General features: G+C 45.1%; 2 protein-coding genes across 4 annotated transcripts in view; one reads left to right on the forward strand and one right to left on the reverse strand.

The window, feature by feature from the left end:
• The window catches only part of CRAMP1 (cramped chromatin regulator homolog 1), a 53225-nt gene extending 51245 nt beyond the window's left edge, over window positions 1-1980 (reverse strand). For 2 of the 3 annotated variants that reach the window (XM_082313873.1, XM_082313871.1), the window contains exon 1: window positions 1660-1979. The gene's annotated coding sequence lies outside the window, so the exon portion shown is untranslated. Of the gene's footprint in view, window positions 1-1659 lie in introns of all 3 variants that reach the window. The other variant, XM_082313872.1, reaches the window with a different exon arrangement.
• A 773-nt stretch (window positions 1981-2753) lies between these two features.
• IFT140 (intraflagellar transport 140) overlaps window positions 2754-23942 on the forward strand; it is a 93277-nt gene continuing 72088 nt past the window's right edge. The window contains exons 1-6 of the mRNA XM_082313566.1: window positions 2754-3096; window positions 11433-11608; window positions 12878-13099; window positions 16943-17064; window positions 17750-17892; window positions 23040-23215. Of these exons, the coding sequence (XP_082169692.1) occupies window positions 11462-11608; window positions 12878-13099; window positions 16943-17064; window positions 17750-17892; window positions 23040-23215 (810 nt within the window). The 5' untranslated portion in view covers window positions 2754-3096; window positions 11433-11461. The remainder of the gene's footprint in view (window positions 3097-11432; window positions 11609-12877; window positions 13100-16942; window positions 17065-17749; window positions 17893-23039; window positions 23216-23942) is intronic.

The raw sequence follows: 23942 nt of genomic DNA on the forward strand, positions 1-23942 counted from the left end.
GCCCTGGCCGAGCGACCCGCGCCCGGGGCCGGCCCGGCTCCCCGCGCCCGCCGCTCCGCGCCGGCTCCGCCAGCAGCCGCCGGCTTTTTTTTTTTTTTTTTTTTTTTTTTTGGAATTAACATGACCCCCTTTATTATTTTTTTCACGTTTGAAGGGCAACAGGCTCCGCAGGCATCTGCGGCGGCTCTTCCCCCCTCACCTCGATGGGGCCCGTGCGACTCACGGCGATGCTGCGACCTCTTGGCCAAGCAAGAAAGTTTTACAGCATCGTTTGGTGGAGGACCGCTCCTGGACTGCCCGAGAGCGCGGCCGAACAGCTCCGATTCCAACCTGACATCTGCACCGGCCACCGGGATGACCGCTCGCTCTGTGTCTAACTTCATAAATCCTCTGAATTCTCAAGTTTTTCTTTAATACTTGGAACAAAACACCAGATACGCACACAAAAGCTTAAGGCATTAAATCATATTATCTGCTAAAACCCAACATCTGTGGTTTTTTTTCTTAAAGAGTGTAAAAATACTACTGACACCATACCTAAAAGAAGTCAACTTCCAAGACAGAAACCACTTACAGCAAAACAGAAAGAAGCAGCAGTTGCAATGCAGCTGCCTTATCACCAGAGCAGGAGCCACAGTCCAACTTTAATTAAGGGAAAAGATAAAAACCAACAAGAGAAGGAAATTCTGACTATCACAAATAAAGAATGGAATTACTATGGGTTTGGCTGACACCAGAATAACTTGGTTTAAAATAAACAAGATGCATCAGCGTTATGTGGCGTACAAATTCGTGCGATTGCAGTTTACGGATTGTATTCCTGCTATTAAAATGATACTTTTCCCTCTAATGATTTTCAGCCAAACCACTGAATCTACCAGTTCAGAATTAGGTTGGGCAATGATCCATTCTTTGCAAATGCTCAATAAACTGATTTGAACTGTAGATCTAAACTCATTAAAACTTGGTTAACTAGTCACCTGACAGGTCCCTAATTACAAACACAAACTTGTTCTCCCCACAACAAAAATTGCACTGTTTTCAGTTATTTTGAGAACAGAAATCTTCCAGCTCTGACAGTCTGTGCTCAAAAACTTCACTTAATTAAGGCTTAAATCTCCTTGATTTCAAGTTTAGATTTATTACTGCAAATTAAACGATGCATCCACCGACATCCCCCAGCAATTAGCAGGGGGATACCAAAGGAACACGCCTTGGGGACAGCTACTTACAGGACCAGGGCAGCAAATCCCAGTATCGGCCCCGCTTCCCAACAGCTGGCTCCTCACAGCGTCGTGCCTACACCCGCGGGCAGGGCCCCGCACCCAGTTTACCCATTCCAGCTACCTTTCGCTTTCACGTCGCCCCTGCTTTTTCCTTTTTATTCCAAAGGGAAAATCCTCTCAGCCTTGCTGCTTTGGTCCCCTAGGCCTTCACACTTCGCCGCCGTCCCCTCACGCTGCCTCCTCCCCGCACAGCAGACGCCTGCCGCGCGGTGAAGCTCCCCGCAGACCCCCGCACCCCGCTGGCGGCCGGCCCAGAGCGGGGCGCGGGGCCGGGCCGGGCCGGGCCGCTCCCCCGACACACGCACGCCCCGCGGGGGCCCGGGGCGCCGTCCCTCCGCCCGCCCCGGCCGCCCCCTCCCGCCCCGAGCCTCACCTGCCGCATCAATGCCGCCGCGCAGCCACCGCGCTCCGGCTCTCCCGACGGCGGCCGCTTCGGGTCTTCCGGCACCCGCAGCCCCAGGCTCCCGCAGGCCGCGCCCCAGACCCGCCAGCTCGGGAGGAGGCCGGCGCGCCCCACCACCGCCGCGGACCCCAGCGGCCCTCCCAGCTTTGCTAGCGGCGGCAGCCCCGCTCCCGGCCGGGGAGGCGACCTCTCTTCCCCGGGCTCCTCCGGAACCGCGGCCGCAGTCCCGGCACCGCCGGCTCCCCCGCTGGGCCTCGGCGCTCCCGGCCGGAGCCGCGGCTGCCTGGCGCCCCGGGCTCGGCCGCAGAGCGGGCCGCGATCGGCTCCTGGCGGCGGCGGTTCCGCTTCCTCGTCACCCTGCGCCGGGCCCAGGGGGCGGGGCAGGCCGCGGCGCGCGGGCCCAGCTGAGCGCGCCGGCACTCCCCGCCCCGGGACCCCAAGCAAGGCGTCCCATTGGCTGGCGGCAAGCGGGAGCGAGGCGGGAGGCGGGGCCGCGGCCCCTGCGCAAGCCAAACAAAGCGCGGCGCGGGGCGGGTGACGAAAGCGGAACGCAGAGGAAGAGGCGGCAGCCGGTGTCCGTCAGAGGGCGAGACGAATCCCGAGAGCTGGCTGCTGATTGGCTAAGAGAAAGACCAATTGAGGGCCCTATGGCCGGACGTGCTCCAGCCTCCCATTGGTCAGAAAGCCGCTAATTTGCATGCGGCGATGTATTTATGGCCGGGCGGGCGGGGCGCCGTGCTTGCAGCGGGTGGGCGGGCGGCGGGACGGCTCCGCCGGGGCGGCTTCGGGCGAGGCGCTGCGCCGCCGCCGTGTGTGGCTGCTGCTTTGCCTCGTTCGCTTCGCTGCTCCGCCGCGCTCCCTCGCGGCCCCAGTGCTCGAGTCTCAGCCAAGCGGTAAAAGCGGTGCGGGGCTCCCCGGGGGCCGTGCCTGCTCGCCCGCAGGGGCCCGCTGGCGCAGGCGAGCTCTGGCTCGCGGTGCGGGGGTCGCTGCCCGCCTAAGCCGTGTTGCGGCGGCAGCGCCCGCGGCTCCCGCACGCCCGCCAGAGCGTGAGGGGGAGCCCTGGGGCCGCTCTCCGCGCGGGGCTGCTTGTGCTTCCCTGGGCCGGACCTCGGAACCGGCTGGGGCGCCCACCGCGGGCCTGGTGCTGAGCATCCCTCCGCAGCCCGGGCTCGGTGGCCCCTTGGTGTCGGCTAAAGAACCTACCCCTTGCGAAGGCCGTGTGGTTCTAGCAGCCCTTGCGGAGAAGGACTGCGAGGGAGCGTGGCCGAGCGCCAGAGCCCGGCCGGCCGCAGCGGGTGGGCGCCAGGCCGCCCAAGATGGCGGCGGCGCTGCTGAGGGGCGCGGAGCGCTGCTGAGGCGCTCCTGCCCCGGCGGCTTGCCTGACGACGTGCTTCTTGCTAATTAAGGGTATTAATAAGTTCTTTATTGTTCTTAAAGGTTACAAGTAACATACATGAAGTTACAAATGTGAAACCGCCTGGGAAGGCCTAGTGTCTTCACAACTTCTAGTCTTCCAGTTTGCAGTTGCGTAGGGTACCCTGAAGTGGGATTTTTTTTTTTTTTTTTTATGTCTCCAGGATTAAGAAGCTTTATTCAGTGATGTCCTGAATTAAAAGGGGATGAATTTAATTTGCTAACCTAATGTTTTGGCCTGTTTTCCATTGACTGCCCTCTTACACTTTTATGTGGTGACTTCACGTTAACTGCTAGGAAGAATGATTTCTGAAAATCCTACAACTGGTACTGTGTGAGGCTTTTTTTTCCTTGATAAATTCTGTGTGGGAAGAACATTAGATAGTCCTCTCTTTGAAACTTTGTGCGTATCATAGCAGGAAATGATGCCTTAGTCCTCTTCTGAGGAAAATCTTCATAAGCTGTAGTGTAGAAATCAATGTCTTAACAATTTTAACTTCATGATGGCATGTAACGTCTTGAAGATTGGGCTTCTATGGAGAGTGTTGCAAGTAATTATGATGAACTAAACTTGAACATGCCTGGGGCTGTGTCATCTGCTATAAATATATATTAAAATAAATATAAATACAGCATAGCTGTGAGTAACCAAGTGTGTTGCTATAAATGCAATTTGTAAACAAAAAAGAGCCACATTGCTTAATGATCTTGTCTCCACTGTAGAGCTTTGCCTTTAAATCTCCATCTTAATTAGGGTTTTTTGTAGAGAGAGTATTTTGCAGTTTTGTTACAATGTAGTGCAAGATTATATGGCTTATTTTTGCCACTTGGTTTGACCACAACCAAATTTAACAATACTGACAGGAAATGATGCATTCTGCATCTACAGTGCCATTTATTACCATGGTGCTTTGCAAAGAGACACGAAGGTATGTTCAGCTCCCCAAGGAGCTCGGAGTTGAAGGTTTCCATTCTCTCTGTATGTAAATAAGTTTATATGCTCGAATAGCCCTATTGTCTCAAGTGGACTGTTAAGGTGTGAAATTGCTCATGTGTGTAAATGTTTGTGAAAGAAAGACTGAATAAAAAGGAGTTGGACAAGAGCTGAGAGGCAGGGGGTAGATTGAGATGTCAAAAGACACTTGAACTTTCATTCGTTCTTTTTTAACAGTAGGGAGGGTCCGTGATCATGCTTTGGCAGACCTGCACAAATACAAAATGCAAATAATCTTTCAGTGTTTGTTGCCATGGTTTTCTAGACTAGGCAAGAACATTAATGTGGATTTGTTGCACATCCTGTGGATTTTAAGGCATGAATAAAAAATTTCATGGTTAACAGAAATAGAGCAAGCAATGCAGAACTGTCCAGCAGAAGGACAAAGTTAGTACTTCCGTTTTATGTTGAGGTGTTTTTAATTTTGCATCTAATGTGCATGATCATTACACTAATTATACCATGAAAATACTCTTTGAAATATTTTAGATGTAAAAGCCACCAGTATAGTGGATGTTGTCTTGTATTTTCCTTTTAGGTTACTTAGAAGCTACTACGCTTCATTCATAACTCATTTGTTCTTTAAAGGCTATTAAGTTGTTTATTTTGGCAAATGATAATGGATGATCTTTGTGTTACTAAAGCAGTTCTTTCCCATTCAGGTAAGAGGATTTAAATGGAAGGTCAGACTTCTATTGTTAATCCTTCGTGGCTTACTAAATAGGAAGCACCTAATCATGCAACTTTTTTTTTTTTTCCTCCTCGGCATCTGAGGTCAAGCCCTTAAAGGAAGGGATGAAACGCACTGTGTGCGACTACGCTGCTGAAGCTTGTTCTTTGCTTGTGCTGGGACTGCAGGGACTCGGAGCTGTTAGGCATCTTTTATGAGCGCAGTACTCGGGAGGGAAGATCTTGGGATCCTAGGATGCCCTGTTTGTTTGTCTGTTTAGGTTATAAATCCTTTACAGCAGGGCTTCTCTGTTGAATATTGGAGGGCAGGGAACTTTAATTTCCAGCTAAGCCTGCACAGGCAGGGATGTGTAGTTTAGTGTAACATTGAACCAGGCAATTATGAAAGCTGTAAAAATGGTCATTTGAGCAGAGGCAGTCAGCGGGGTTTTTTTAGATGATTTTTATTCCAGCCCAGAAAGGGCTGATAGACCAGACGATTGCTTGAGGCTCCTACTGGCCATGTATTTCTGACTTGATTGTACTCTGTAGTTGCAATAGTTTCCTCATTAGCCTGGTTGTCTGAGAAAACAAGGCATCTGCAGACATGGTCTGCTCAAATACCCAGCTTCAAGTCTGATGATCTCAAAAATACCACGGGCACAAGCAGTGAAAACAGTTGGCTGGGCAGAGCCAAGAACTGAATTACTAACCCTGCTTTGGGAGTGGCACCTGAGCGAGCTAATGGTGTTACGGCATGCCCACGAGAGATGCCATAAATGACTTCGTTAAAGCTGATGCCTTGTAAGGGAGAAGATAATTAAACCATGAGGTAAAAAGCTACAGGAAATGGGACTTTGTAAGTTCTGCTGCTCAGAAAACGGTTTGTTATGGAGGGGATTGCTGAGCTTGTAGCAAGAAGGTCTAAAGGCAGGGTTTTGCCTCCCTGCTTAAAGCCTGCCTGTAAGGTCTGAGGAAGACACAGCGTGTTTTAATGCAGTCTGCCCCCCACCTCGTACTTTTACCTACTTGCTAACAAAACTGAACTTTTTGTCCAAAGGGTCCCGGTATTGCTGTGTATTTGGAAAAGGGAAACGGTGTGAAACACCACTGGAATTACACAAGGTGTTACGGATGGCCAGAGTCAACGTAAGGTAGGGCACGCAGGAACTGTTGGTCACAGCTGTACTGGAGGTGTGGCTTCGTCATCTGGTTGTGTGGAGGTGCTGTGACTTCAGAGGGGTTACAGATGATGGTGGGGTTGACAGCGGTGTAAGGACTGGGCCTTGAGTTGTCCGTGTGCGGGCCTGGGGCAGACCCGGCTGCGAAGGCCGAGGGCCCGCGCAGCAGGGGTGAGGGCTGGCGACGGAGCCGGGCTGGCCCTGGCACCCGGGCGCGGTGCGTGAGGGCAGCGGCAGGGCGGCCTCGGCGGGCTGGCTTCGCTTAGATGTTACTAAAGAAACTTGGCCGCTATCTGACAAAGTTACCTAGTCACTTTTCCCACAAAAGCTCTGAACGGGCTGACGCGCTCCGCGCTGTATAGTCGCGTACGGTTACGATGTGCATTTATATTTCACCGAGTTCAGTCGGATCAGGCTCCCCTGCAGCGGGTGTTGAACGCGCGTTCGGGGACCCGAGGAGCTTGTGGTGGGATCCCGGTTCCCGGGGAGCGGCGCCGCCCGTCGCCTGCCCCGGAGCAGCGCCCCCGGTGAGCCAGAAAACCCCGAAGACGGCCGCTGCCGGGGGGGGGGGGGGGGGGCACCGCGGCGGTGGCTCCGCGCCGGAGGCGCTGCCGGCGTCGGGGCGGTGGGACGGGGCGCGGGGCTCAGCGCTCCTCGGTAACGGCGTCCGGCCCCGCGCAGGGCAGCGGCGCTTCCAGCCCCCGCGACCACCGGAGGGGCGAAGGGGAGCCGGGCTGCGCGGCGGGCCCGCCGGCGGGGGCCGCGGCGCTCGGCGCTTTCCGTCTCTCTCCGGCGCGGCAGCGGCCGCTTCGGCCGTTTCCGTGAGGCTTCGGCTGCAGGTCGGGAGTTTCCGCGCTGGGGGCCGTCCCCGTTGTCAGGGGCAACGCAAAGCATCTCGGAGCGAGTGCGGCCTTCGGCGCCGGGGCCGGCGGGAGCGCGCTGCGGGGCTGCCGGCAGGTCAGAGCGGGCGTCGGCCCGAGCGGAGGCGCCGGGAGCCCTCGGCGGCTCGGCCGGCTGCTTCTCGGTCGGTCTGGGCCCGGCCTGCGGGAGCGGGGTCGGTCGCGGTCAGCCTGAGGCTCCGGGGCGGGCGGGCCGCTGCCCGCGGGCTCCCCGGGCTGGGGCGGGCGGCGGGAGCGGCCGGGTCTGCCGGCGCGCCCCGGCAGCGCGAACGTGGCGGGCGGGAGCCGCCCGCTGCCGAGGCGGGAGCGGCTCGGGGGCCGCTGCGGTGCCGCGCTGCCGGTGGCGGGGCGGCCCGCGCGGGTTTCGGCCCAGGGCAGCGCCGCTGCAGAAGCAGGCTGCGCTCGTCCCCGTGCCCGTTTTCTCACTCTGTCCTCTTCCGTGCGGGTTCAGGGTTTAATCGGAAAAGTCCGATATACATTTAAATACGATTTACTTTCTGTTTTACTAGTTAGAGGAAATAATATTTAGTCATTAGCCATCTTTTTGTAGCATAACTCAGTTTTGTATTCTAATTTTTTTTCCTAGGGCTAGCTATTTTAAACACTTTAAAATTTAAAAAGCTAGCATTTCTTATAGGTAGGGATTATAAGAAAAAAACCTATGTTTTTGCATGGGTAGCTGTCACATCTTGTCAGGGAAACATCACGGTAATGCATGCAAAAAACCCGTTGCATGAGTGTGCTTGGTGATGGCTTTTCTGGTAAGCTTGTTGCCGGTCGCAGTTCCACAAGAATAGCAAACCTAATCGTAATCGGCCTCCCTTAGATGCTAAATGTGCTGACAACGTTGTCATACAGAGCATAAAGTAACTTTTTAAGAATTGTCACCAAAGACAGAATAGCATAATTAAAAATATTTTTTTCCTGAATGTAGATGATTGTCTTCTGAAATACGTGCATGTATTCTGGCTCACTGCTGTCATTTGTAGCAATAGGAATCTTGAGGTTACCTACGTAAAATCCCAGAAAATTCCAACCAAACAAATAAAGGCTATTTGGTTTGTAATTTATTTCAATACTCTGTCAACTTCTAAGTAATGAATTTAGAGGTTTTTCTGGAGGGAAATCACCCTGTATCAAAGGATAATCTTTCCCTAGTCATAAAACTACTGACTGCTCGTGAAATCTTATGCATGTCTATGTTGGTGGGTGCAGACAAACACAGTCCTTTGCCTATGCTCTGAGATGATGGCCAGTTATCAGTCAATTGGTCCCTGTAGTGGTGGTGTATGACCTGTGAGCTGATAAACCCTGAAATAAGGCTTGATTTCCCCAAAGGACCTGATATCCTGAGCACAGGGCCACGTTAGTATGGGGGTGTGATGTCTGGAGTAGACCTGGCTTGTGTCTGGCCAGTTAAGAACAGGGGCAGAGAATGACCTTGAACCTCTCTTAACTTTTCTTTGTGGGAAGACATTCACGTGATGTCTAATGTTTGCCTGTGTGAACCTCATGAAGTTCAACAAGGCCAAGTGCAAGGTCCTGCACCTGGGTTGGGTCAATCTCCAGTATCAGTACAGACTGGGGGATGGAGGGATTGAGAGCAGCCCTGTGGAGAAGGGATTAAGGGTACTGGTGGATGAAAAGCTGGCCATGAGCCAGCAATGTGCGATCGCAGGCCAGAAGGCCAACCGTGTCCTGGGCTGCATCACCCACAGCGTGGCCAGCAGGTTGAGGGGGGGGATTCTGCCCTTTTGCTCTGCTCTTGTGAGACACCCCCGCCCCCCCCCCGAGCACTGTGTTCAGCTCTGGGGTCCCCAGTGCAAGAAAGACATGGACCTGTTAGAACGAGTCCAGTAGAAGCCATGAAAATGATCCAAGGGCTGGAGGAACCTCTCCCATGAGGACAGGCTGAGAGAGTTGGGGTTGTTCTGTATGGAGAAGGCTACCCAGAGAAATTGTGGATGCCCCATCACTGGGTGTTTTCAAGGTCAGGTTGGACAGGGCTTCGATCAACCTGACCTAGTGGAAGATGTCCCTGCGCATGGCAGGGGGGTCGGACCGGATGATCTTTAAAGGTCCCTTCCAACCCAAACCATTCTGTGATTCTATGAACTCTTATGGTTTTTACAAAGTGCTTGTGGGTTGTTTCAAAAGTGTCCATCAGGTGTATCTAATCTGATTGCTGAGATCAGGTATCTGGACTTGGTCATGTTCTATTCCAATCCTCAAAGTGGTTAACTTTTTCAGAAATTCTTGTCTTTTAGACCTTGAAAAAGTAGAAAGTGCAGTGCCACAATCATTTGTAGAGGTAGTGCTACTTGGTTTTCTTTTTTTCTTTGAAGGCTTTTTTGAAGAAGTATCTGTCAAAGCTACAGAGTGTAAGTACATGAGCTTGAAGCAACAGTGAACATGTGAATAATGAATTCCCAAGATTACAACAAGCAAATGAATGTTGGGTTAGTGATTTTTACACCACTGAGTAATCCACTAATGTAAGCAACTTATTTATTTGCGTATAGCAGTCTTCTGCACAATTTTGTATAGTTATTGAGATGGTGAAAGGTATTTTATATTAGGGATTGTCCATAATTTACATGACAGTATCACTGAATCTTGTTTCAGGAAGTGTTAGTCTGCCTTTTTAAATATGTATAGTATTGATTGATTGAAAAACTGGTTTTGCTGCCTATGAATGCCAAAAGGGATAGGTAGCTATAGCTATCCTAATTGGAACAAGCTGCTGTAGCAAAGCAGACTGTGGCTTCATGTACCCACTAGTGAGTTCATCAAGAGATGCGATTTGTAAGCTTGACAAACTTATTTTCTTCTGTCTCTGAAGGGGACTGAAATAACTGAATAATAATAAGTAATAGTTACGACTACAGATGCAAGGAACACTTAACAGCAGAAAAAGGTGACTCTAGAAAAGGCATTACAGCTGTGTGGTTTTGTGTGATAAAACCATTATTTCACACCAAATGTGTGTTTTTCATTTGGGCATCTCAAATTTTTATTTGAATCTGAAGTGAATTTCTCTATTAGTTCAAAGTTTGAGCCCATATAAAGCTTATATTCAAATATGGACTAAATTCCTCCCCTGTTAGAGTAAAATGAAACGGATGAAATAACAACAAAAGTGGTAGAATGGGTACAGTATTTTGGAACAGAACTGGAGATTTAAGAAAACTATTAAAAAATGAAATAGAGATGAAAAACACTCCAATTTTACTTGAATGGCTTGTTGGGTTTTTTTGTGTGGCAATAAAACTAGGCCTACATGTCGCTATGGGAACGTGGAGGATTTTGAAGGAGTGTGAAGGTGAATGGATCTTGTTGAAAGATGAAATTGCTTGTTATTAGGCTAACTACACTTGTTTCTGTTTTGAGGTCTGGTAGTTCCTGTTGTTCTTTGTAATATCAGAGGCAAGATGTAGAACTACCAGCTTATTTAAAAATGTTACCCACCTTTCTAACCTGTCTAATCAAAGGTGCTGAATTGGATTTTATGTTTCTTTTGTTTTTTTTGGGGGGGGGAGGAAGACAGCCTTCTTAAAGCAAATTATTTATTTTAAGCACTGACAGAATATTTGAAGTAAAGAGTCTTTAAAACAAGAGTCTGTTTGTGTCCGTTTTACATCCTGCAGCGGTGTCCAGTTGGTGACTTAGGCAAATCTAACTGCTGTGCATATGCGTGGCTGCAGGTTCTTAACTCGTGGTTTAGCTGCGCAGAAGAAAGTCTCTTCCCCTGAAATGCGAAGGGAATCTTTTAAACCTTTCACAGTTGTTTGGTGGCTTGTTTTGTTTTGGTTTTTTTTCACCAGGTCTTGGCATTATTTGCTAATAACTCTTAAGGTGTTTTTCTCCAGCTGTTTTTCTTTTGAAACCAAGCCAATAAAATCACACAACACAAATCCCAAAGACCATCTCGGTGTATAAGATATTAAAGATTATTAGTGGCTTCCTGCATTTCTGACACACAACTCTGAAAAGAGCATTGCTTTCAGGTTCTTTTCCTTGGAACATCAGCACTTATTGAGTATTTTCATTCAACTGTAGATAACAGTTCAAATGTAGGTAACAGATAGTATGAGTTAAACTAATCTTGCATAATTTCAACAGTATGAGCTGCAAAAGTGGTGACAGCTGTTAAAACTTACTTTGAAAGCCCAGATATGAGACTTTACAATATAAAATCACTCTGTCTGTACATTAATTGGCATCTTTGGATATGAAGTACTGGAAGTAGCTTTCTGGTAAACTCTGAGTTATTTCAGTCTCCTCTGAAATAAGCCAGCGCAAGCCACTGGTGAGAGATTGGTACCGGCCTATGTGCTATGAATCTACAGACTACAAGGCTCAGTGTTTGTCCGTATTTTCTTAAAAATACCACTTTGACCTTCTTCATGTCTGTGTAGTGCATGGGAACAAGATGATGCTGTAGCTTTATTCTTTCCCCATTTTTAAAGCATACTTGTTATTATATATATATTGTGTAAAAATATTATATATAACACATATATGTAGTGTGTATATATATTATATGCTTAAGCATACCTGTTAGAAATGTTTGTTTTCCTCGTACAGATTTGTGGTCTGTGACAGCTTCTGTTGTTATGGCTGTGTATGTGGATCATCGAACGGAAGCTCCCGATTCAGTTGCCTCTCCTTCTCATATAGCATGGCACCCACTCCATCCGCTCCTGGCAGTTGCTTCCATCAGCACAGCAGCTGGGGGCTGTGTGGATATCTACCTGGAACAGGTGAGTAATTAGCAACTTTGCTTTTGGGCTTGATACCATTTTGCTGGTTTGAAATGTCACTTTTTTTAATATATATGTTTGCAGCCTTACTTAGGCTCCTTGAATCCATCTCTCTGGATTTTAATTACTATCCACATCCCATGCTATCTAGGGCATGTCAGGTTTGTCAGCTACTGATTACATGTATTTTATAAAAAGGTCTTCATAAATTAAATTGATCTTTCCATTGAAATTTAATTTTTACAGCCTTTGTCTTGTTTGTGATGGTTACCGATTCGCTTTTAATTCTCATAGGAAGAGAATTTCAGGCTTAAAAGTAAAATGGACACATGCTGCTGCTTTTTTTTTTTAAACTCTAAGTGAATAGAATGTACTAAGAAATGTAAATTAAAAAAATCATTCCCCCACCTTGAGACTGAGCTGATTTGCTAGACTCAGCTTGTTCCATTTGAGTAGGTTGTTTCCTAGCATGGTTTCTGCCTGTAGACAGATATTTCCTCTGCATACTCTAAACTTCACACAAGAGGCTTGCGTAGGACTGGTTTGCATAATTTTCAGGAAAAAAGCGTGCTATTTAGGGAAATGGTACTACAAGCTATCTAGCAGCAGACGTACTGGAAACATTAAAGTCTTAATATGAGTAGACTATAAAAGGTATCCTTTCAAAAGTGCATCATGAAAAATTGTCATCCAAATTTTACAAATGGAAAAATAAATACATAGAGAGGTTAAATGATTTGCCTGAAATAATATTGCAAACGATGCACAAAGGAATGTCTGCTTCTAAGAGCTGTTTAAGCATTAGTTTATTCTGTGTCCTCAGTGAGGTGCTTCTTTTTCAAAAGCTGGTTTTTTTGGTTTGGTTGGTTGGTGGTTTTTTTTTTTTTTTTTTTTTTTTTTTTTACCTTGAGCCTTCTTATCCTTCATCCAGGAGTAAAAGCTTGATACTCAGTGAGAACTGCTCCTGTGTGCTGTGAGGGAAGAATAGCCTGGAAAAGCAGAGTGAGGCAGTCACTTAACACTGTTGTGTTTTCATTAGCAATTTTCAAGTGGACGTATTGCATGGTGTAGCACATTTTTATGCATGTGAAATAGCTGTAAAAAGAATTTGTGTAGCCACTTCATATCTCTTGCAGGAAGCTCTATTACATGCCAGTCCTTTATCACAGAAAAAATCCCTTCTTGACTGGGAAGCAAATCTGAAGGTTTAGCTGCATCCTTGTGCTGAGTTTCCATTGTATGAAGCTTGCGCTTTATTTCCATTTGCAGGGAGAACACGTGTCCGATGCACATGTTGAGAGAAGTTTTCAGGTCACATCGCTTTCCTGGCACCCATCCAGACCCATTCTTGCAGCAGGCTGGGAGACAGGAGAAGTTGTGATACTTAACAAACAAGACAAGGAGCAGCACGCTGTACCGCCAAATCATAATGCCAAAATTACAGTCCTAAACTGGAGTACAAATGGTACCTGCCTTGTGTCTGGTGATAGGGTGAGTAGCTGAAATGCCAAATGTGCGTTTGATGTTGAACACAGTGGTGCAAGCCCTGTGATGGGAAGGGATTACGGAATGGATTGGCAGGGGAAGGGATAGTTGTGGGGGAGATAAATTTCCTCACTTTAGGTACAAATTAAAACTATTAGGGAGTAAAATCAAATCTCGGTGTTTTAACTTTTTCTACAGTACTTGTTGCTGTTTTATCAGTTTATCTTTAAATAAAAATGTATCAAATCTCAGTATGAGCAGTAGATTAGGGTTTAAGGCTATTTAATGGATGGGGTAATTGAGGCGTAGACAATTTGAATTATTTACTCCTGCCTGTGCACGAATTTTGTGGCAGACTCGGGAATAAAGCCCAGATGTCGAGAAACAAATTCTAGGTACAACATATTCATCCACCGTGAGTGCATAGCAATGCTCACTTACGTACAAAAAACCCATGCTAATCTCTCTTATTCTGTTTTTATTAATACTCTAAAAATGAGTCAAACTTAATGTATGGAAAATATCTTGTGGAAATACTTGAAATGTGACAGTCTTTATTTCTTGATGAGCCGGTTGCCCTTTTACATAGTGAAATGAGAAACTAGCTATTGAATATTTAATATTCAGGATTACGTATTCATAGAAGATACTGGTTTTGCCAGTTTTTGAGTCAGCAAATGGAAAAAAAAAGATGTTTTTTTCTATATTTTCCCTGATATAAACTTGAGCTTGTCCAAGAATTTCAGTTCTGCTCTTTGAGAATTCTTACCTATATGAGTCAGAGGAAAACACAATTTAAAATAATTGTTTGTAAAATTCTGTTGCTGCATTTGACAGAAATGCGGAAATTAAAAATTTAGTCAAAAATGAATTTATCCTCTTTATCAGTGAAGAGAAAATGCTGCCCAGGCAAAAGAAGGTGATGCACAGTGTAACTGAGGCCTTATTTATATGGAGATAATACATTCATGTAGCCACAGCTTACATTAACCCTACGTTTATGAACAAACTTTTTTCAAATTGATTTATTTGGTGTCAGATCACAGTAATGAAGTAATCTGAAAACAGATATAGCTGTTCTTATAGGCAAATTTAACAATTTTACAGACTCATCCTAACTGCTCCTCTGATGAGAGTATTAATCAAAGTAGAATAAGCAGTGGTTTCAAGGAAATACCTTAACATGACAAAACAAAGCCTATGCATATGTTGACGTGAATGGTCTGCACTTCACGTAGTTTCAGTTGCAGTAGTTGGAAGGACCAACTTCAATAGATGGAGCAGCAGCATATTTGAACTCAGAAACATGCATTATTGCAAAATAGCCGTGTTACCCTCTGCAGACATTGAAACACGCAGCTGATGCAGTTCAGAGTACTCCCTGGTCAATGAAATGTGGGTCCTTAAAAACCTGCAGCCGTGTGTGTAGTGGCGAGCTTGAGCTAATGGGCCTTGCTAAGAGCTCGGGCTGTTTGGCTGAGCACGCAGATGGTTCAGCATCCAGTGGCTCGCTCCGAGATGGTGTCTGCCCCGTCCTGCACTGGCTGGGCCCACGCATCCCTTGTGTTGCACGCTCATTGTCATTGTACCCTGGTCTGATGTGCGGCATATGTATCCTTCCTTTCCTATGTCTCTTCCAATAGCTTTTAAGTTTATTTTTAAAATGTTTTCCGTGAAGGCTTATATTCAGGTAACTTCTGTTAGGTGAGTGCTGCCAGGGTCATGCTCTGCTCATATTAGAGGAATACCCTTAGGAAGAACATAAATATTTGGGCCCTGATTGGGTTTCTGTTTGGTCTTCCCTGGGACTTCATAACTGAGAGTGCTCAGCTGAGAACATTATTGTCATAAATCCTGAGTTGCAAGAAAACTGTTTGAAAACAACTTCCTAAAGTTGGAATAGGATGCTGTGAAAATCAGAAGCTCTTAATTTGTGTTTTAAGTGACAAATAACATGGATGATTTCCAGGTTTCGATCCCACAAAAGAATCCTAAGGATCTAGGTGCTTTCTGTAATGAAAGCTTGCTTACAAGGCAAATAGCCTTTATAACAAGAACCTAAAGCTTTGGGTTGTTAAGAATGTTTGGGAAGATACAGGATACCTTAAGAGTAAATCTTATAGATGATAAGGTCAATGTCCTTTTCAAATACCATTTGAAAAGAGACCAGTTCTGTATCCTTTCTATAACCAGTCACACTTAGAAGAGGTGGTGAGCTTTTTTATTTCCAATCTCGTGTGTCCCAAGCTTAGAATTGAGTTTGCAACTCGCTTATGTGGATACAGGATGGGATATCTAGAAGGAGGTGGAGGGAAGGTCAGCAGCTTTATAAAGCTGCAGGCTTTTCCTCCAGCTTATAAATGGTGCAGATGATGTTAGTTGGGATCCCTGGAATTTGGTGACATTTAAAGCTGAGGGAAAAGTGAGAGGAGGAGCCAACAGCACATGAACTTTCAGATCGTAAGACCCCGTGATTTCCAGAGTTAACCAGCAAACATTGTATGAACTGCAAGTGGCCTCTTGGAACAGGAGTGCAGCAGTTTCACAGATGCACAGCTGTGTCACATTCTTTAAGCTGTAAGAGATAGCACTACACTTAATAAACAGTTTTGGGTGGTATAAATATTATCATCTTAACTGCTGAAAAGATGTTAGAACTTTGATTCTTGATTCTTAGGAAAAAAAGAAGGAAATGTTACCTTGGAAGGCCTCAGCTGCATCTTGTGTTCCTTCTAGTTAGTGTTTAGAGTGTACCACTGCTACTAGTCTTTTACTTCTAGAAAGACTATACTTCATTGGAAACAATAAAGAAAAATAGAGCAAATTATAATACCACTGTATGGTTGTCTATCTTAATGAAATTAATTGAGATTGAACTTGATACTGCAAATTGCTGCTGGTTTTTTTATGTAATGCTTACACAGAGGGCCTCCAAAGGCAATTTGGTTCCCTAAGCACTGACATAATAACAACAATAAATAATCTTAAAATCGCAGCTGTGAGGCTGTAGCGTAAGTCAGTTTGTTGGGATGGTTAATGTGTATGTCATGCTGAACTCTCTTTTTGCTTCTCTGCCTTGTCCATTCTTTCCAGTCACCAGGGGTTTGGCGTTCATTCTGCTCTGGCACTGCAAGATGCATGTTACCTTCAGAACCTGTGCCAGGCTCTGAGGGCCAACTTACATTGACTGCTGTTGAATTAATTAGCTAATCAGTCTTCCTTTCTTTAGTGTCTGTGATTCTTCTAGTTACTAAGTTCTGTTTCTAATAAATAAATAGTTGTTGTCCTTGAATGTCTACTCTAAAAGAAGAGGAAAAACTCCAGAAATTATGAAATTCTTTCCTTAGATTATCTGCCTTCTATGACTTCACATGTGTCTAATCATATATCCACGCTCATCTGTATCAGTGTTATATGCACTTACTCAGGGATGCATATCTTATGCTTTACTATCCTTTATCTCAGTATCTTTTCTTTTAGCAATCAGACTACTTGCACGAAAAAAGTGGAAAGGGAGTTATCTAAACAAATATTTGCATATGCTCCTTGCAGAGGAAAACCAAGGCTGTTCCATTTAATTGCTCTGGCAGTGTCATTTTACTAAGAATGGATGTGACCAAGATGCTTTTTTAGATAGCTTGATTGTAATTAGCAAATAATACAATGTTAAAGATAATTTTTATTCCTTGTGGCTTGGCTTTAAGTGGGAGTAATTGTATGTGTCAACTAAATGAAAGAAAAGGTGTTGCTCTGTCAATAAAATGTTTATTTTTATGTGCACTGAGTAGCTGGAGTCTGGATTCTCATCTGTGTGCAAAGGGTAACGAATTAACTGTTGTCTCTTTCTAGCATGGTGTCTTGGTTCTATGGAGAATGGACCAGCGAGGCAGAGTGCAGGGTCCTGCCCTGCTGAAACAAGAGTATGGAAAATGTCTGTCTCACTGTGTCTTTCGGCCACCTCCTCCTGGCGAGTAAGTATTGTGCCCCGGCAGAGCACCGGTAGACCAGGTCTTTCTCTTGTTCCACAGAAAGAAAATCCTACTCGCAGACAAACCTTTTTTAAAATATAGGGAAAAAAAAAGTTCTTCTCCTAACTGTCCTTTATTTTCCAAGTTCTTCTTCCTCTGTAGTAGCTGGCTATTTCTGTCCTGTATGCAGCAACAGATCTTCTTCCTTTTGTCCATACCTTTCTCTCTGTTGCTGTTGACTCTTCTTCATTTAGTTCTTCTAATTAGCAAAGTTGCTGATTGTGAAAAGCAGAAAGCACACTGAAAACACAATTATCCATGAAATTATTGACAAGAATAATTAAATGAAAAGTCAGTTCTTAAACATTATTATTTCTCTCCTCTCCAAGCAAGGAATAGGAAACAGCTGTAGTAAAAAAAAAAAAAAATTTTTCCTTGTCTGGACCACTTCTGTTTCACATCTCCATAAAAATAATAATGCCTATGGGAAAAAAGGTGAAACAATGCAAATGAAAACTAGTATTAAAATTTTACTTTGTATCTTTTTGAGTTTGTCCTGTTTCCAATTAGTGTATGAAACATCTTTATTCTGTCTTTACAGTGTGTTTTATTAACTACTCATTCATTCTTTGAGATGGAAAGTATTCTGTTATGTAAGGAATTGGAAATTAAGTATCTCTGTTTGCAGGGACTTTGTACAGCTGGCAAAGGCAGCTGTGGGTGGTGATGAGAAGGCCTTGGATATGTTTAACTGGAGAAAAGCTGGAATGGGAGCACCTCCGAAAATGGGACTCCAGGAAGGACTGTCCTTCTTTATCACTCTGACAGATGGTAAGAGCAACACCACTTTTCCAGTCTGCTGGAAATTTGTCTTGTTCAAAATAGCTCAGTGCACAATAGTCCTGTTTTCATATATCCAGCATCTAGAGTATATACATATATCCATCATATTCATATATCCAACAGGATAGGGTATTCATAGGAGTTGAAGAATGTTTGGTAAGAAGAAATGAATAAAATTATTAAAATGTGGGCATCTTCAGGGTGAGTCATCTCCAAAAGGACACCATAGGTGTTGGATTAGTCAGGTTCCTGAAGAAGTCAGTGTAAGGAAAGTGATCTCTAACACCTAAGTGTAAATAAAATTAGAAGTTATTGGCATTTTGTGCAAAGCTTCAAAATAATGCACGTGTTGTGGTTTTTTTTTCTACAAATAGGCAAATGCTGCCAGAACATACCTTTTAAAATAAATTACTAATTTACTTTTTCTCTCATGCTTTGAAATGAGGCTTCAGTCTAAGGAAGCAAAAACATCTGAATATCTGTTTTATTAGTTTTCTTCCTCATATTGTTTCTTCCCTGCCACTTGTCTTTTCCTCTCCCTTTTACTGTTCTGGGTACTAGTTTGCTTCCAGCCCCTTTTCTTCCTACCCCAGTTGTTCTCATGATGCCTTCTCTCTTTCTAACCTGTTAACTTTTTGGACATGAGCCAGAACGTGTGTGACAAGTATTGTAATGAGTGTGTTTCTGGTAGGTGATTCGAGTATGTAATCCTCTCGATTCAAGTGTTAACTACTCTGAAAAACATTTAAGTTATGCTAGTTCTGCAGCCCAATTTCAGTTTGATTCAGGGTTTACATTATCAAGAATGAGACCCATCATGTACACCAGTATAGCTTCCGTAGGATTGCAGGAGGGGCATTGTCCAGCTGTGTGTGTGTTTTGCAGAACAGTGGGCTGTACCTTCATTTGATTGGTGAGTTACCAGCCTCTTTACTAGATAAAAACCATTTAAATGAAAAAGGGGTACAGGGCATTTCTGAAATGTACAAGTAGAGAATCTGAGTAGCTGTGTCTGTTACAGCCTGGCTTTGGAAGGACCTGTTGTGGTGGTACACAGCTCCATCTAGGGACAGACCCTGTGTCCTGCAAGTGGCTGTCCTTCACAGGGTGTTTCTTTGGCCTTCGGCTCAAACTCTTTGAATTTCAGTCAAATGACACTGACTGTTTCTGTTGAGCAGTCTCATTGCCTAGGTTGATTTGGGCATATGTATTTTGGACCCAGTTCTTAATCTAGTTAGTGATCCATCATAACTTCAGAATCAGTTAATGTTTTTGTAGGGTTTAAATGTGGCCTGTAAATTTCCTCTGAAGTATGGATTCTTAGCCCAAACTTGTTTAATAAAAATGAATTTAAAAAACCCTATTCTTTTTCATGCTTTTAAATATCTCAAAAGAGATTTGACTAAAGACAATAGAGCATCTTTTAAAGCAAAACTAAATAAACAATTAACCTCCTCAAAAAAGCCCAAAACAAAATGAAAAAACTTCCCAAGTTTCAAGTATTTATTAGTCTAGATATTTTTTGATGCTTCCAAAACACTGATCATTGCAGTAAAACAATAGATGCAATTCAGGTAATATGTTACAAGAGATGCTTATCTGAAGAGAGGATACCTGAACTGATAACAATTTTCAGAGGTTGTTTTGCAACAGGACCTGAGGGTGCTGGTCGACAGCCGGCTGAATATGAGCCAGCAGTGTGCTCAGGTGGCCAAGAGGGCCAGTGGCACCCTGGCTTGTATCAGGCACAGTGTGGCCAGCAGGAGCAGGGAGGTGATGGTGCCCCTGCACTGGGCACTGGTGAGGCCGCCCCTCGAATGCTGTGCTCAGCGCTGGGCCCCGCACCCCAAGGCGGCCATGGAGGGGCTGGAGCGTGGCCAGAGCAGGGCAGCGAGGCTGGGGCAGGGGCTGGAGCACAAGGCTGGGGAGGAGCGGCTGGGGGAGCTGGGGGGGCTCAGCCTGGAGAAGAGGAGGCTGAGGGGAGCCCTCATCGCTCTCTGCAACGGCCTGAAAGGAGGCTGGAGCCGGGGGGGTCGGTCTCTGCTCCCCAGGAACAAGCGCTGGGACGAGAGGGAACGGCCTCAAGCTGCGCCAGGGCAGGGTTGGGTTGGGTATTGGGAAAAACTTCTTCCCCCAAAGGGCTGTCAGGCCCTGGCCCAGGCTGCCCAGGGCAGGGGCTGAGTCCCCATCCCTGGGGGGATTTAAAAGCCAGGGAGATGTGGTGCTGAGGGACATGGGTTAGTGGTGGCCTTGGCAGTGCTGGGTTCATAGAATCATAGAATGTCCTGAGTTGGAAGGGACCCACAAGGATCATGGAGTCCAACTCCTGTCCCTGCATAGGACAACCCCAAAAATTCACACCCTATGTCTGAGGGTGTTGTCCAAATGCTTCTTAAATATTGTCAGGCTTGGTGCCATGACTGCCTCCTGGGGGAGCCTGTCCCAGTGCTCCACCACCCTCTGGGTGAAGAACCTTTTCCTAACATCCAACCTAAACCTCCCCTGGATATCTTCCTGCCGTTCCCTCGGGTCCCATCATTGGCTGTCAGGGAGGAGAGATCAGCGCCTGCCCCTCCTCTTCCCCTGGCGAGGAAGCTGTAGACTGTGATGAGGTCTCCCTCAGTCTCCTCCAGGCTGAACAGACCAAGTGACTTCAGCCGCTCCTCATACGGCTTCCTCACTAAACCCTTCACTATCTTTGTGGCTCGAAGGTTAACAGTTGGACTTGATGATTGTAAAGGTATTTTCCAACCTAAATGATTCTATGGTTTTATAAAACAAAAATAATCTTCATTACTGAGCATTTGAGATGACTGGCATGGGTATTGGGACATAACCTGAACAGTGGAAGTCATTCTGATATTTTTATTGAATGCACCCTTGTTTGTCTTCACTGCAGAGTTTTTAGGTCATGAGTAATAATCCTCTTCTGGTCCCCTTTGTATTTCCTAAACAGCATACACTTTCTGCTGCTTTTTCTTTTGAATCTCGGAGTTATTTGCTCTACTTAATTAGCTCAGATTTGTTAACTTTTGAGATGTCTTTTGTGTGATACAGTGTGAAAACTTAAAGTTATTCAGAAAGCTGTAACCCTCTCCCTAACCGCCTAAGTAGCTTCCAAGTAGTGGGTAGTGTTATCTGTGTGATACCTGATACTTTGTATGGTAATATCCAAGTACAGAAGGCTAATTTAACTTACGAAACAATTCCAGATGGCAAATAAAATCAAGGGACTGTCTGTTTCTTGTAAAAGATCCCATAAAACTGAGATTCAGTAGATGATTGATTACTGCAATAAACAGATATCTGTGTGACAGAAAACACTGTGTTGGAGAACTATCGCAACAATCCCTGGTATCAGTACAGACTGGGGGATGGAGGGATTGAGAGCAGCCCTGTGGAGAAGGGATTAAGGGTACTGGTGGATGAAAAGCTGGCCATGAGATGACAACATGCGGTCGCAGCCAGAAAGCCACTTGTATCCTGGGCTGCATCCCCCGCAGTGGGGCGAGGGAGGGGATTCTGCCCCTCTGCTCCGCTCTGGGGAGACCCCCTGGAGCCCCGCGTCCAGCTCGGGGGTCCCCAGCACAAGAAAGGCATGGAGCTGTTGGAGCGGGGCCAGAGGAGGGGCACAAAAATGATCCAAGGGCTGGAGGAACCTCTCCCATGAGGACAGGCTGAGAGAGCTGGGGGTGTTCAGCATGGGGAGGAGAAGGCTCCAGGGAGACCTTGTTGCGGCCTTTCAATGCCTAAAGGGGGCTTATAAGAAAGATGGAGATAGACTTCTTACCAGGGCCCATACTGATAGGACGAGGGCTAACGTTTTTAAACTGGCAGAGGGTAGATCTAGGTTAGATATAAGGAAGAAAGTCTTTACTATGAGGGTGGTGAGACACTAGGTTACCCAGAAAAGTTGTGGATCCCCCATCCCTGGAAGTGTTCAAGGTCAGGTTGGACAGGCCTTCGATCAACCTGACCTAGTGGAAGATGTCCCTGCGCATGGCAGGGGGGTTGGACTGGGTGATCTTTAAAGGTCCCTTCCAACCCACACCATTCTGTGATTTAACAAGACAGATGAATGAAGTTATCTGTTCAGTGTTTTATTTCCGGGAGAAAATGAAGCGATGTGGGAGGAGGTGGGAGAAGAGTTTGAATTTTTTTTATATAGTTGGAATGTAGAGGAGGATAATATATTTGCAAGAGTTTTGGAAATTATAACATTCTTTTTCATTAGATACATCATATTGCCTCTTGGGTACAACATTTTAGCATGGATCCTTAATGTTCATTCTTATACATTTGTGTTTTCTACTTCAGCTTTTGGGGGAAAATATTATTTCATTTCATAGGCTTTTCTGATTCGCACTGGTTTGAAATGCCATGTTTATATGATGTCATGATTTGTTAAGGAATTATGTATGTGTGGCATGAGATCTGTCAGATTTCGATGACTTCAGTTGCTTGGGTGATTTCTGTAATACCATTTGCAAACTGCTATACTAATTCTAGGATTTTTCACTGGGTAGACCTGTGCGTGATTTATACAGCATTACAATTTAACCAAGTGATAACGGCTTGTAAGATGCTGATATGTGCTGTAGTTGCCAAGACACACACTACGTCGTCAGTGTTCTTAGAAAGACACTATCCCACTTGCTTGCAAAATTAATGCAGAAAAGCTATATTGAGTGTGAGGGGTGGAGTGCTTTCTAAACAGTGAAGAACTTCGTATCCACAGTTTTCCATAATCTAGATGCTGCTGTAAATTTACCAATCCTTAGGTGCCATTCTTCTTTCCCAAATTATTATTAATACTGAAGATTTCAGAAGCCATCATTCCTGCACACATATGCAGAAAGTTTACTTTTAGTTTAAAATTATTTAAATGATGGCATTTAAATGATTCCCCTCTGGGGAATCCCCTAGATGGGGAAAAAGTGAGTAAGTTTTTGTTTTATTGCTCTGGTCAACTATCATAGTCTGTATCCTGAGACAAACTAGAAGACAAAAGAGTTGTGATTATTTTTACCTTTTCGGCACTTGAGGAATATTTTATTAAGGTAGGAAGCAGCAACTTTCATTTTGTAGCTAAAAACTGTTAACTAAAAACTATACGTTGTTTATGTGTACCACAGGTTCTATGCATTATGTGAGTGAGAAAGGAAAGACAAGGCATGTATTGTCCACAGACAGTCTGGTTCAAAAGCTTCTGTTCATGGAGGAAAGAGATGTTTTAGTTGTAATAACAGAGAACCTGCAGTTGTCCTTGCATGCCATTACTCTTGAGGGAGAGGCAGAAGAGCTCATGAAGGTAAGAGACTACGGGGTGAAGTTGCAATGTTTAATCTTTGTGGTAATTTGTTAGGGTTTTCTGATTATCACTTTTTTGCTTACAAATGAATCAACTCTCATTTCTGTTTCTCAGATAATACCTTGATGAGCAAATATATGCTAATTTAGAAGTGGAATAGAGTGATGTGTTATTGAACTTGGAAAGATGGTTTTCATCTTGCATTCCTGTTTTTTCTTAGTTTCTTTCATTTGAGTCTTGGTTAATCCTTTTACACTTCATTTACCTTGTCTTAGTGAATTAGAGAAGAATTGAAAATTCCAGTATAATCAAATATTTGTTAAAAATGTCTTGTGGATAAATAGTTGATAATCTGCATCCCTGGTTTTGTTATCATCAGAGCTATTGCTCAGAGCTGTCTTGTCTTTCGGATTAGTAGGAGCAGTACCTCCTCTTGGTGATATTGTCTTTGTCTGCAAATCTGAAAGGTGGTTTAGTTCTCACATTGTGAAAGTGTTCTTCACAGCTGCAAAGGCTAGGAAGCTTTTAAAAAATAACAACCCACAAGTCACAGAATCACAGATAATAACATAGTGACCCAAAAATTATTGTATGGGGCAAAACACCAACTGATGTCATCCACCGTGGCTCAAATAAAATACTGTACTATTGGAGAATACTGCATGCGGGGATGGAACCCAAACCTTCACCTTCCTAAGATTTTTTTTTTTCTTTTTCTCTAAGATCA

The sequence above is a fragment of the Platalea leucorodia genome (genome assembly GCF_965183815.1).
Source record: "Platalea leucorodia genome assembly, chromosome: 5".
In the NCBI taxonomy this organism is placed as follows: Eukaryota; Metazoa; Chordata; class Aves; order Pelecaniformes; family Threskiornithidae; genus Platalea; species Platalea leucorodia.